We start from the raw sequence: 15,397 nt of genomic DNA on the forward strand, positions 1-15,397 counted from the left end.
AGCCAATCTGAAGTCAGGTGCTTCTTCTGGGTCTCCCACGTGGGTGCAGGGTCCCAAGGCTTTGGGCCATCTTCAACTGCTTTCCCAGGCCACAAGCAGGGAGCTGGATTGGAAGTAGGGCAGCTGGGGTTAGAACTGGCGCCCATATGGGATTCCGGCACATGCAAGGTGAGGCCTTTAGCCACTAGGCTACAACACCGGGCCCACAATTCTACCTTTCAAACAGCAAATAAATAAATACATATTTTAAAAATGTAATATATGATAAGCATTTTGCAATCCACTTCTTTATTCCTTATAATCATTTTCAGGTAACTATTCAGCTACTATAAAAAACTAACAATATTTTCAGGCTATGTTCTCAACAATGATGAAGAAACTGATAGCAGAATTATCTTCATATCTGTTTTTAAAAAATATTAATGAAATATATAAAATATTTGTTCAGATTGATTGATTTTGAAAGTCAGTTATGGACACACACCACACACACACACACACATACACACACACCCCTTCTATCAGCTAGTTCATGTCCCAATTGCCCAATTACTACAACAACTAGCGCTTGACCTGGCTAAAGTCAGGCGCTTCTTCTAGATCTCCAACATGGTGACAGGGAACAAGGTACATAATAATCTGCCTTCCTGGGGCATTAGCAGGAAGCTGAATTGAAAGTGGAGCAGCCAGGACACAAACTCCTTGAAGCACTCACATCTCATGTAGGGTGCCTGAGGCAGAGTCCTGGCTCCAGCCTAGATTCCAGATCTCTGATAACATGCTCCCTGCGAGGCAGCAAGCGAAGACTCGTGTCTAGATCCTTGCCACCCACTTGGGAGACCCAGCCTGAGCTTCTGGCCAATCCAGATCCACTGATGGAGAATAAATCAGTAGGTAGAAAGTTTCTGGTTCTGTATCTCTGTATCACTGTATGCTTTATCTATCCACTTGAAAGGCAGAGTTACACACACACACACAGAAGGAGACTGAAGGAGAGAAAGAGGGAAGGAGAAAAACTCAAATAACCATCTCTCCCAAGGTGTTGATGTGGTTTGACAGCAAGGAGTGGGACTCCCCTTCTCCCTGTCCTCCACCCCTTCACCTGCCCCCCAAGACACAGGAAATAAAAAATAAGTGAAACATTAGTCTCACTCACCTTCCCCCACACCTGGATCCTTCCGACAATAATCAGAGGCCTTTCACTTGCGTAATTGATATTAAAAATTTAAAAGAAAACTGAAAAGTGAGAGAAAAATAGAAGGGAAAATTAATCTTTAAATAAGAAAGGGAAATTATATTTAGAAAATCAATGAAATAAAGAAAAAACACAGAGAATCAATTAAACAGAAAATGATGTCTTGTTGGTTTTTGTTTTCTGAGAAAATAAATAGTATTAACAATGCTACAGCCAGATTGATCAGATAAAAGTCACAAATTTCCAATAATAGAAATTAGAAGTGTAATATTACAATGGATCTCATAAATGTTTAAAAAAATGAAGGAATATTGTGATCAATGTTTTTCTAAAAGATTAAATAATTTAGATGAGATGGATAAGTCCATTCAAGGATAAAAACTAACAAAGCTCACTAGAAAAAGAAATAGATAGAGCTCGGCACAGTAGCCTAGTGGCCAAGTCCTTGCCTTGAACGTGCCAGGATCCCATATGGGCGCCAGGTCTAATCCCAGCTGCCCCACATCCAATCCAGCTCCTTGCTTGTGGCCTGGGAAAGCAGTTGAGGATGGCCCAAAGTTTTGGGACCCTGCACCCGCGTGGGAGACCTGGAGGAAACAGTGCAATTTCAGTTTATATATAATATACATAAAGGATTTTAAATGAGCAATTAAAACACCACACAAGAAAAAAAATCTAGATTCAGATGGTTTAACTTGTGAGTTATGTTAGTCACTAGGAAGAGATGTTTCCATGTCTGCAGACTCTTCTAAAAGTTTTAAGAGGATGATTTGCAACTCATTTTTTTAGAACAATGTCCCTGTACCTAAGCCAGAGAAAGATGTTACAAGAACAGCACACTGCAGACACATATCCCTCATGAACACAGCTGCAAAAATTCTTCTTTTTATTTTCCTTTATTTTCTTTTCTCAAAAAAAAAAAAAAAAGAATCCAAACAAACATGTATTTCATCTAGGAAACTGAGGCTGTGGAAGGTTAAGTCAAAGGTGCTGGATCTACGTGGCTCCTGGATCAACCGTGTTTCCCAGCATGACTATACACACCCACTAAATCATGTCCTTCCTTAGCAGTAGAAACCTTATAGTAGAACCCTTTTGGTGGCTGGCAGATAGAGGTTCAAATTTGGGCTACAAAATGTATCTGCTATGTGATGTGAATACGCCATTTAATTTCTTTTTTAAAAAAGATTTATTTATTCTTATTGCAAAGTCATATAGAGAGAAGAGGAGAGACAGAAAGGATGATCTTCTGTCCACTGATTCACTCCCCAACTGACCACAATGGCCAGAACTGCACTGATCTGAAGCCAGGAACCAGGAACTTCCTACAGGTCTCCCACGTGGATGCAGGGTCCCAAGGCTTTCGGCCACCGTTGACTGCTTTCCCAGGCCACAACCAAGGAGCTGGATGGGAAGTGGGGCAGCTGGGATTAGGACCGGAGCCCATATGGGATCCCAACAGGTTCAATGCAAGGACTTTAGCCGCTAGGCCATGGTGCAGGAGCTCTCCATTTAATTTCTTAAACTCTCTGAGCCTCTAGATCTTACCAATAAAGAGTAACTATATTTTGTGTGCTGCCCGGTCTAGCATCTGGTAAGAGTTAGGCATTCAGTAGTAGGTAGTAGTTGCTGTTATAGCAAGAGGTTGTAGACATGAGTGGGCTTGGATAGGTGCCTGAGGATAATTGTAGTTCTTAGAGAATTAGTAGCTATGAGGACCCCAGTAAATATCAAAAGCATTTGTGTTATCTGTTTTCAAGCCTTAGTTTTTCCTTTATTAGATGCGTGGCCTTAGATAAAAAGCCTGGGTTTGGAAAAGCACACCAAAGTGCTTCAGAAGAAAACAAAGCCGTCTTGTTAGTGTTACCGATGCATCATACAGAAAGGCGGCAGCTCCACCATAGGCTCCCTCCCTTCTGTAAGTCTCTGTGGCATAACATTTCAGGCCCCCAAAGGCAACTTCAGAAAGATGCCCAACTCACCAGCTCCAGGGGCCATGCCTGAAATGTCTTAAGGGCATTAAACTTTATGGCTGTGTCTCCAAGCTACCCTTATCAACATGGACAAGGAACCCCCTGGGTTTTTCAAGAATTGAAAATTTACTCTCTAACTCTGCCCTGGTACAAAAAGGACTCCTGGGTCTGTCAACTGGATTCCCTCTCCAGGACTTCTCTGGATCCAATACATGTAAGAGAGGCTCATACCTGCTCTGCATTGCTGCCATACCAAGGAGCCTTCTACTACTACAAGGGAACAGGTTGATGCTTCTGCAGTAATGAAGAATGAGAAAGCTTGTATGTGCAGGTGGGACTGAGGGAGAGGTTGGGGATCCCAAGAGAGAACAGAGAAGGCCCACTCTTTTCTGTCCTTCGTTCTGAGGAGGAGAGAGTGAAAACCTACCCCTACTGGATGGGAGTTGACTCCAGACCACTTCTGAGGTCATTTCCAGTTCTGTGCACATCATTCTTAGCATCTCAGCCCATCCTTTCAACCCAGAATGTGTCCCAAGGCTGCCTTTACCTCTTCTCGCTTAAAAGTGCAGGGTGTTTGGAGGGTCACAGCAATGTTAGCAGGTAGAGGAAAGAGAATAGATGTGATGATAGAATCTGTTTCCTAGTCCGCACCCCTGATGCGATTGCTCCTCTATGTGCCTTTGAGAGAGATGGAAGCACAGTTGTTAGGAGCCTGGCTTTCTATGAAGGCAGAGACCCATGTTTGAGTACCGATCCTACCATTTACTAGTTTGGTAGAAAGCAACTCAGAATCTGGTTTTGAAGCAGAGAAGATAAATGCTGAGGCAGGATCCCAAAAAGAAGTCTGCTGGCACCTACTCAACCTGGCCGGGAGGAGGACCTTTACACACCTTTCTCCAAGCACCAACAATCTTTAGCTCAAGGTTTGTACCTGAACAGGCAGCTTCCTTGTGCTGGGTATGTGACTCAAAAGAGGCAGCCTGGCTAGGAAGACAGCGCACACATTAAATGAACAAGCCTGGACTGGTCAGCTAAGGAGGAAGAACACCTGAGCTGGATCTTTTAGGTTGGTGGAATCTAAGGAAGCAGAAAGGATTAGGGAAGGCACTCCCAACATAGAAACAGCTAGCACATAGGGTAATGTGTATGTATGGGAAAGCCAGCTAGTTTGTGGCTCCAACAGTGGGTGATTCCAACTGCCCAGATTAGGCTCCTGTACATGGTTGAGTTACCAGCACCATGGCTCAGAAATCTCACTGAGTAATGGAGAATCACATATAGGCAGAATGAAAAAGGCCTTGAACCCAAGCCTGAGGATACATAAAAAGGCGATAGATGGATAGATAGATAGATAGATAGATAGATAGATAGATAGATAAGATAGATGAGATAGATCGATAGATAGATAGACAGACAGATAGATAATAGAAAATAGAACCTTTTATTGTGTGTACCAGGAAGTCAGGCCACCAGGAGACCACCATAAAGGCCTGGTCTGGAGTGTGGGTGGTGGAAAGGAGAATGTATAGACATTACCTTGTTCTCAGCTTCATGGTCTTGGCTTCAGGGTTGGCTGTGTGCATTATTGAGCAAACCTTATCTCTTGAGAGTTTCCCCATTTCTGTCTTATATGCTGAGCCATGCAGTATCTTACCCACACAGACATTCCTTTTCTGGGACATTTTCACCTTCATCCAATCCTTAGTATTCCTAAAAACTAGAACACGCATTGACCACTGTCTTTGTAATCCAGGCTCAAACCACTGATCCATCTTCCAAATTTCCAACATCATTTGTATCAAAAAGTTACACACTACTGTTTTCAGCCTTGAACCTCAAATTTTCTGCTCCTCTCTCCACTCATCTTTCTACCCAGCTTCTCATTTACTAAGTTTTCACTTGGCATAAACCATATTGATTTCATGTAGCCTTTATTTTGGAGGACATATAAGAGTACTCCAGAAAGTTCTCAGAAAAGAAATTTAAGGATGAGCTCATTTTGGTACAGAATAAAACTGAAATTCATGCATGAGTTTTCCACTATATGTATCTTTCATATATTAGAATAAGTCTTTTAAATTCATATTTTAAATTCCATTTTTCATATTTTTTAGAGTACCCATGAATTTCATGTATTACTTCATTTTGTGGATGAAGAACATGTACTGGTGAGAAGTTAAACAAGGTGGGAGTAAATAAAGAAGCTGGTGAGACCTGAATCTATTGATTTTGAGTCAAAGCTGAATGTGCTCTGGGGGCTCAGAGCTCATGTCTCTAACTCCCAGCCTGGAGCTCCTGCCAACACAATTCCTTTCCGCTGATGGCTTGACTCAGTCCTCTTTTGGCACTCAAGGCACAGAGGCATTAAGTATCAAAGAAGGAGTTGGACGGGCCCCTCTAGATGGTCAAATCTAACAGCTTCAGTTTTCAAATGGGGCCTTGAAGATCAAGAAGGAGTTTCTAAAGATCACAGCAAACCAGAGGCAAGGCCAAGACTAGCCCTCCGGTTTTCTGGTCTCCATATTTGTTTCACTGACACTGACCACTTTTATTTGCCATAAATTTTAGATGAATTTTAAATCTTGACAGAGGCACCTGCTTACTCCACACTGAGACAAGTTGCATCCATGGTAGGATTTGGCAGTAGTTGGGGGTTGCTGGGTTCCCTGCTGCAACCATAGTCACCTAGTGCCTTATCTTCTCTCAAAGAGGAAGATTTCCAGAGAAGGGGTTTTCTATAGTCAGGCATCCTGTGTTCTATTCCAGGTATGAACTTATGTCCCTGAATTATTGCCTGGTGCCACATCTGCCCTAGGTTGCTTCTGTTTTTCATTCAACTGAAAAAGGTTTGATCAAGTCTGTGAAAGTGGCTCTGTATGGTACAGGGTGTGTGGCTTGGCATCTATCAACTCTTATCTCACTTCCCAAGGCCAAGGACTGAATGAGAAAGTCTTTGTCTCTTCTCACCATGCAGAACCTTGGCCAGGAAAATAGCTCTGTGTCCGAGTTCATCCTCCTTGGCTTCTCCAGTGAGGCTCAGGTCAGAATGGCCCTGTTCACTTTTTTTCTCCTCCTCTATCTCATCACCCTTATGGGCAATGGGCTCATTGTCACCCTGATCTACTTAGACTCATGCCTCCACACGCCCATGTACTTCTTTCTCAGTATCCTCTCCTTGGTAGACATGAGCTATGTCACCACCACTGTGCCGCAGATGTTGATCAATATGGTGTTTCCTAGAAGGACCATCTCCTGGGGAGCCTGCGTAGCCCAGATGTTCATCTTCTTGGTTCTGGGTATTGCTGAGTGTGTGCTCTATGCCATTATGGCCTATGACAGGTATGTGGCCATTTGCTTTCCTCTTCACTACACAGTGCTCATGAACCGTCCTGTTTGTATCAAGATGGTCACAATATGTGGGTCAATTAGCATCAGTGGGGCCCTAATCTACACCATCTTCACCATGCGTCTGCCCTACTGTGGGCCCTACAAGATCAACCATTTCTTCTGTGAGGTCCCTGCAGTCCTGAAGTTGGCCTGTGCAGACACATCCTTCAATGACCGTCTGGACTTCATCTTGGGTTTCATCCTGCTCTTGGTCCCACTCTCCCTCATCTTAGCCTCTTATGTCCGCATCTTTGCCTCCATCTTAAGAATTCACTCAACCCAAGGGAGACTCAAGTGCTTCTCCACTTGCGCTTCTCATGTCACTGTAGTCACCATGTTCTATGGGCCTGCCATGATCATGTACATGAGGCCTGGCTCCTGGTATGACCCAGAGCGCGACAAGAAGTTGGCCCTCTTCTACAACGTCGTCTCTGCCTTCCTCAATCCCATCATCTACAGCCTCAGGAACAAGGATGTGAAGAGTGCTTTTCTGAAGGTGCTTGGAGACAGAGGGGCAGCTCCATGACTAAGAATGTCTCAGGATTGTTGGAAGGCATGAGCAAACTGGATGTCACTCTTCTGGTGTGATAAAGGTACATCCCTTCTCAACAAGCTGAAACCTCTTGGGATTATGAGCAAGCAGGAGAGAGTATGACCATCTATCTGACCAGGTGGAAGGTTTTCTACTGCCATCACCCAAAGATTTGGTACCAAGAACAATGTGTGTCTTCACAAAGGTAGGTCCTTGGGGCTTGTAACTCTTGCTGGATGCATGGGTTCTCTCCTTTGCTCTTATGTCAGTTCTGCATGATCACAGTCAAGTGTTTAGCAGGCAAACATGCTTCTCTAGTGTAAAGGAATTGAAAGTGAAAATGGCATAAAGGGCAGACAGATGATAGTCTTGAATTCCTTTCTAACAAGGATTTCCGAGTAATACCTAGCACTGCTTTTTGTGTTAGATTCTAAAAAATCTGAGCTAGAGTTATTTTAGACATATCTGTGAAACAACACATTTAATAATTGATTCTGTTTGAACTCAGCTTGTGACATGGACTCTTATCTGGACATTTTAAAATTTACATTTCAAATCTTAGTCTCAATTTGGGAGAAAAGATTGATCTATACCTATATACATATTTATAAAAGAAGATACATGTAAATATATAGACTTATATATAGATATGCACCTATATACACTTATGTCTACTAACTTATGTAGAGCGATAAGTGAGATACAGTTACAAAAAATAAGACAAACTCCATTTTCTCCCACCCTAAGCAAATATTTGTTACTATTTTGCTATCTTTCATCCAAGTCTTTTTAAAATTACTTTTTACAAAGTTGATTAAATGATAACAAGATCGAAACATTATTTGAATATTTTCAACTCCCCAATCAATTACTATTAAACTGAAGTCTATTCAGTCTTTTTTTAAACTTTTGTTTTCATATGGTTGTATTCATGCACTTGTTCTTTTATATGTTTAAATTATTTTTAAGATTGTTGTATCAATATGACATTGAACCATGATGCTTAACTTAGCATAATGTTTCTGTCATCTCTCTGCTTGATAATTACAGGTTTAGATTATTTTGTTCAGCAAGCATACATCACATTTTATTTTTCTAATACCCTATTGTTGTATTTCCAAATTTTTACTGCTTATGCAATTCTGCAGCAAATTACTTCTGGATTTCTCCACATGTAAGTCTTTTTTTTGTGGATTTATGTGTAATGAATTTTTCAGATTGTCATCTTCACCAACACAATGACCTATCTACCACAAACGTTCTTTTAAATGTTTATTTATTTATATACTTGAAAGGTAGTATGGTTAAGTTTCAGGGTCAGGAGTGATATCCTCCGTGTCTTAGCCCATTCCCCAAAGGCCAGCAATAACTGGAATCGGGCCAGGCCAAAACCAGGAGCCTAGAATTCCACAAGGGTCTCCACATTGGTGGCCAGGTAATTGAACCATCTCTACTGCCTTGCAGGGTGCATTCACAGGCAACCAGAACTCAAACTGGCACCCTGATGCGGGACGTGGACATCCCAAACAGCTGCTTAACCTGATGAGCTAGGCTAATGCTTATCCCTGTCTCAAACACAATAGTGTTTCTATCCATCTCATGGACTTTAAAAAGTAGTAACATTTTTTTAATGTCATTTGAAATTGCCTGTTTGCTAGTGAGTTTGCTTTCTTAAAACCTTATGTTTTTGGGTCTCAATTTCTTTATCTATAACTGAGAATAAAATAATATATACACCTTAGAAGATTTTCAGGGGCCTCAACTGCCTAATCCTCTGCCTGAAAGTGCCAGCATCCCATATGGGCTCCAGTTGTGCTCCAGCTACTCCACTTCTCATCCAGCTCCCTCTGTGAACTGGGAAAGCAGTGGAGGATAGCCCAAAACCTTAGGACCTTGTGCCTGTGTGGGAAACCCAGAAGAAACTCCTGGATCCTGACTTTAGATCAGCTCAGTTCTGGCCTTGGCAGCCATATGGGGAATGAGCAGAAAGTGATCTCTCTTGCTCTGGCTCTTCTTCTTTCTGTAAATCTGCCTTTCCAATAAAAATAAATAAATCTTTAAAAAAATAAGATTGTCAGAAGGATTATATGAGAATGTATGTGAATCACTTCATCACAGTGAGTAATGAGGAGTAAATGGAAATTAATAGGAGAGATGATTTTTTAGTCTTATAATAGTTGGGGAACACAACGTGGAAAATGGTATAGATGGCCTCTCCACATGAAACCAGATCCTTAAACAGAAATAAACTCATGCTGGCCTCCCACCAGCAAGACCGAAATGAAAGAACTTCTTGGGGCTGATCAGAGCAAGTAGCAAGGAATCCCGAGAGCGTGCAGTCCCCAGGCAGCCTGTCATTTGGATGACCCAACAGAGCTCACACTGAGAATAGTTTTTTTTTTTTTAATTATTTATTATTTAACTTCATTAATTACATTGTATTATGTGACACAGTTACATAGATACTTGGGTTCTCCCACCCCTCCCCAAACCCTCCCACCATGGTGGATTCCTCCACCTTGTTGCATAACCACAGCTCAAGTCCAGTTGAGATTCCCCCATTGCAAGCATATACCAAACATAGAGTCCAGCATCTTATTGTCCAGTCAAGTTCAACGGCTTCTACACTGAGAATAGTTTTTATCGCGGCCTCACCCTGGCAGAAATGAAACAGAAATTTGCAGGCGTGTGTCTCCATCTTAGCAGAAGATGTCACTCTATAGAATGAAATATTGGCGAGAACACCAAGGAAAAGAATCCATGACCATTAGAGCCACTGAAAGCAACAGGCAACATTGCATCCCGAAGTACTCAGAATTATCAGGCATGTAACTTGTGAAGCAACCACAGCACCTATTAGAAAGAATAGGTACTGTGAAGTAAAGAGAAATAAAACAGACTCTTTTTATTATTAATTTTTTTACTAATTACATTGCATTATGTAGTACATTTTTATATGCACTGGGATTCCCCCACCCCTTCCCAAACCCTCCCCCAATGGTGGATTGCTCCACCTTATTGCATTTCCATGGTTCAAATTCAGTTGAGATTCTTTCATTGGAGGTATTTACTAAGCATACAGTCCAACATCTTATTGTTCTGGTAAGTTCAATAGTTTCTTGGTGAGACCATCTCTGGTCTGAAGGTAGAGCCAGCAGCGTATCATCCCAATCAATTAAAAGCCCCAACATAATATTTACAACCAATTACAACGTTATGGCATTAATTGACATGGTATTGATTAACCAATATGTTAATAGTAAAATGCAGGTTCTCAACCACAACCTGTGACTTCTTCATAGACATTTCCATTTTGGTTTATATTCTACCGTGTTCTATACACCATAAAATGGCTATAGATTGCCATTCAGCTGTCTCATGTCTATTTCAGTTTTAGTATTTAGCAGTTTATAGCATTGAAGCATGGTTTCTCTGAACCTGGCTGGTTTTTTTTTTTTTTTTTTTTTTTGGTAGTCTAACTCTATAACAAGACATATGTCAACAGTTTAGGTGAGCATGTTTAGGAGGGGTGTGCAGAGAAATCTTCAATACCCCAGTGAGGAGTGACTAATCTTTGTGTCCCACCCAGTGAGTTATAGGTGCATCCCTGCTGACCGTTTCCTGTCTATAAAACAGACTCTTAAAAACACTTTCACAGCAGAGGAAGCCATGAGAAAAAAAAATGTGAGCAAAAGGTAAAAGTTCCAGTTCACCTTTCAATCCATCAAATTTCAAATCACCAAATGTGTATGTATTTATCTGGACTTTAAATGCATAAACGACACATCAAAAGAATAAATAAATCCATGATGATTGAGCTTTTTTTTTTTTTTTTGGAAGACTATCTTTGGAGTCTATTGTGCATCTAAGACATGAGTAGAGCTTAAGAGTTGATTTGTTTTTTAGAGTGAACTCACCTCCACAATTATCACCCAGATCAAGACACAGAGCACAGCCAGCCGCATCACAAGCCTCTTTCATACTCCCTCCCACCTACAATCCCACTGATGCTATCTGGATTAATATCACCTGCTCTGAATTCCTGTCAGTGCAGCCATACAGTGGGAACTCATGTCGTTTGTAATGGAAGTACAATGTTTGTCTTCTTCCTAGTCAAAAATTTCTACTGCCTGACTGTTAACACCAGATTCCCGTAAAATCTGCCACAGAGCTTGACTCATCATAGGTTCTTGAGAAATATTCAGATTGAATGAACAATAAATGAATGACATGCGAGAGAGATTAGAGGATATATTAGCATTTTATTACTTCATTAAGAAAGGTAGATTAAGTTCAGTGGCTCAAAACAACAAATATTTATCTTTACTCAGTTTAATATCAGGAAATCAGTGTCTTCCTTGGTCCCTCTGGTTCAGAGCCTCCCTCAAGGCCATGGTTAAAGGGCCATAAATTGCCACTTTCATCTCTTAGTGAGCAGGGAAGGACCTGCTTCCACACTCATGTGATTGTTGGCCAAAGTGTTTCTTAAAGGCTATTGGAACAACAATCTCAGCTTCTTGTCTGTTGAGCAAGGTTGCCTTCCGGTGGTATAGTAAGCTGCTTCCTCCATCAGAACAAATGACTAAGAAGAGAGCAGGAGTGGGTGGGGCAGAGTTAAAACTAAATGGAAGCCACAGTCATCGGTAACCAAGCTTCAGAAGTGACCTCTCATCACTTCTGCCTTATTCTCTGGACGAAAAGCATAGGCATCAGGGTGGAGACCAGACAGGAAGTGGGAGTTGGTAATCATCGGTGTTGTAGAAGTCTCTTCTTATCTGCAGCTTCACTTTCCGCAATTCTGTTGCCTGTGGTCAATCTGGGCCCAACATATTAAGTGCAAAATTCCAGAATTGAAGCAATTCACGTTTTAAATAGTGCACAGCTCTGAATCTCCTGTCATCCCACCTGCCCACGTGAGATGTGACTCATGAGCCACCTGCCAGTCGGTGCCCTATCCTTCAGTATCTGGGGGGGACTGTGGCAACGCAAATGGCACAGCAGTAGCTATTCTACTGCATTGCTTAGGGAATGATGACAAGAAGCACCACCTGTACACCTTCAGTGCCTATGAGGGCTTTTTTTTTTTCTTTCTTTTAATATGTTTGATCCTCAGTGTGCTGGGGCCGAGGATGCAGAGCTGGTGGACACAGACAACAAATGGAGAGTCAATAGCTCAGCCCCATCTGCCATTTCGGTCTTGGAAGGGACTCCTCCATGGCTAATGGGGAGGGGCTACTGTATCTAGAGGCTGAGGGAAGCCACACACTGGATAAGATTTCTCAAAGGAAGCACCCACTCATTGACCTCTAGAATGTCATTTCATTCTTGCAATAACCATATCTTCAAGGCTTCCATTGGTAGATGGGCATGACACAAAGAGCTCCCCTGACTTGCTCCACAGCCAGCAAGTGGGAAAAAGAAGACAAAACACCCAGCTCTGTCTTACTTCAAAAGCTTGCGTGCTTGTCACACCTGCTTCACCAAGAGCCATCACCGCATCCTGGGGCCCCTTGTTCCCTACCTTCCCATGGCTGATATTTGCTGGCAAGGCTTGTGGCTCAGTCTTTCATTTCTTCACAGGTAAGGTAAGGGAGGCATCTCCTGTTCAGGATTGTGTTTACTGAGAAGGTCAAGAGCATGCTGCATTCAGTCACTGCTTATTCCATCCCATCTGACGGAAAGACACTTTTCTTCTGTGTTTTCCAGTACAACACTGATTTGGGCAATTTTATTCTTTTTATTAGAAGGTATTTTGTTACATGCATGCTAGAAAGAATTTATTTTTACACCTTGGTAAAGCATTTCCTAATTGTTTGTTTATGCTCTTTTTTCCAGAAAGGGATCGTTTTTCCATATAAATAAAATTACCATCCTTTGTGGAACCAGTTATCTGAGTCTTAGGTTAGTGGATTATACTTGCCACCTTATGGGACTGGGAAGAGTGCAGCTCTTGGGAAGGAAGCTGCAATGCTGGGCACCGGTCACGGACCTAAGCCAGCAGCCAGTGCCCCACAGGAGAGCTTTCAGGGCCTGGAGACCTAGCTGGAGAGCCCATCTGACCAAACCTGAAATTGTAGCCATACTCTCCTTGAGCTGTGTCCTTCCCAGGAAACGGTGGGCAACTTCTCTCCCTATCTGTTCACCCTGAGCTCCTTTCTGGCCTCCCAATGCACCACGTGTACTTGAGTCTGTTCCCTCTGTCCTTGCAAATGCCTCCTGTGAGACTGGGCCTGTGCCACACACTAGAAGGACAGACACAAACTGCTGTCACCACCCTCATGTGGCTCAAAGGAGGAGATTCACGGCCTTCTTTCCTTCTTCTACGTCTCTACACACTTATTTCAGCCTTGTCCTTCTCCATTTACCAGACTTCTGTTTATCTCTCATGACCCAACTCCAATGCTAACCCTAACCCGAACCCTGGGAACCCTTGCTCACATCCCTCACAGAAAAGGAGTCACAAGGCACACCATTCTCTGGACCGCTAGAGCATCTTGGGCAGGCCCTTCCCCAGCCATCAAGACACTTACATCCATCCCCAGGCCCTGGTCCTGGAGCTCATTAGGGGCAGAGTCAGATACCAAGTCTGCTTATCTTTGGCCTCCAGCAACCATTTATGTCTAACTCATCACTGGTACCTGTGAGTGTAGGAACAGCTAGTGAAACCATGGGACAAAGAGGAATAGGATAAGTTGTGGGACTCTCATGAAAGCAGGCAGACATGGAGTGTTGGAAAGGAGCTGCGCAGGCCATGACGACAGGCGACAGCAGATGTTACCCAAGTTTGCAAAAGGCTTCATAGACTATTGAGTGCTGGAGGTGGGTTTTGATGTATACACAGGTGTTTTCCAGACAGCATGCCAGAGAAGGGCACGTTAGGCTGAGAAAGTGGCACGAGGCAGGGCATCCACAGGTGGTTTGAGTACAAAGCATGAGGAGATGAACTGTGGGCTTTGGGGAGGTTGGAGGCAGAGCGGGAGTCAGCTCAGGAACAGGTTTGGCTGCCCGATGGAAGAGCTGAGTTGGAATCCCATGAATGTAACCACGGATGGTTCTTGGGAGCAGAGAACAGTCAGACCTCCAGGTGGCTGCAGCCGCCATGAGGACACTTGTGGACGCTTGTAGCTGCCGAATTCAGGCCCAGCCACATCCGAAAGGAGATGAGATATAGATGTGAAATTTCTGGGTGCGTGGGACTGTGATCCAGGCTGGACCAGAAAAATGCCAGACAAGAAACGGCTCTCCCAAGGTGGAGGGCATCTCTGGGGTATGGGTCTCAGCAACAGCCTCTTGTGAACACCACTCAGTCCTAAGGTCCCCTCCACTGGGACAAGAACCCTCCATGGCCTGCCAGTGCTGCAGTGAGCCTTGAGCTGGGCCAGGCTCAGGGAAGAGGGAACAGAAAGGAGATCCTTTTACTGAGGCGGACATGCAATATGGCCCCAGAGTGGCCAAGGGACTAGGATAGGGGAGGGCCATCCCTCGGGACTGCAGAACAGCGAGGTTCCTGAGCAATCAGGCCTGGCTTCCCTCTGCCCTGTCTGGCCACAATGCAAGCAGCTCAGCCCAAGAAGTCCCCAGGCTGAGGCTTGGACAGAGGTCTCATCGGAGGCTCCCCTGTGCCCACCTGACTTCCTGCCCAAACCCAGCCTAGCACCTGGGGTAGCACACTGGGCTGGGTTCCATGTGTGTCTCAGTCCCTTGGCGGTATCCCTGGCCTCTGGGAGCCAGTGGAGCTCTGTGGTCTGTAGGGAAAGGTCGGAGCCACTATTGCGATCTGGACAGGATTGGCTCTTCCCATCCTTTGGTCCAGCAGCATTGCAGGAGGGGCTTCTGGGGTCTCCCCCACGGCCTCCCTCTGACTCAGAATTGCAGGATGTAAATGCTAACTGCCTCCTGTCTCAAATCTTGCATGCTATGGTTCTGGTCCCTTTTTACCTGCTCTGTTCTCCATGTGGACTATAAAAGCTCTCCTGAGTACCTGAAATACCTTCCAGGGCTGGGACCAGAGGCCATGAGACAGTGTGCAACATCCATGCCCACAGCGTCTATCAGCCAGGGTGAACAAGCCACTTCCTACACAAGTGTGGGAGAGCTTAATGAGTTGCCGATGGACAACCAACCAACCAACTAACTAACTTTGTATTTAATAATCACTGAAATATTTGCTTCTTTTTTTCTTTTGCAGGATCCCAATTGTTCAGCCAGTGATCATTTCCTTCCAGTCTCCAAGGTAACTGGAGACAGCCAAAACTCTAGGACGCTAGACACTTTGCGGTGCCTCACAGATGACACAGCTCTGGGGATGCC

At 43.6% G+C, this 15,397-nt stretch overlaps 1 protein-coding gene across 1 annotated transcript; it reads left to right on the forward strand.

The window, feature by feature from the left end:
- The first annotated feature begins 6,136 nt into the window (after window positions 1-6,136).
- On the forward strand, window positions 6,137-7,081 carry LOC101529471 (olfactory receptor 2A12-like). The gene has a single exon (XM_004591672.2). It carries the CDS (start codon window positions 6,137-6,139, stop codon window positions 7,079-7,081), a length of 945 nt encoding a protein of 314 aa, XP_004591729.1.
- The last annotated feature ends 8,316 nt before the right edge of the window (window positions 7,082-15,397 follow it).

The sequence above is a fragment of the Ochotona princeps genome, chromosome 2 (assembly GCF_030435755.1).
Source record: "Ochotona princeps isolate mOchPri1 chromosome 2, mOchPri1.hap1, whole genome shotgun sequence".
In the NCBI taxonomy this organism is placed as follows: domain Eukaryota; kingdom Metazoa; phylum Chordata; class Mammalia; order Lagomorpha; family Ochotonidae; genus Ochotona; species Ochotona princeps.

Excerpts from the sequence above, each read along its gene's own strand:
- LOC101529471 (XM_004591672.2), top strand. The coding sequence starts at position 6,137 with ATGCAGAACCTTGGCCAGGAAAATAGCTCTGTGTCCGAGTTCATCCTC.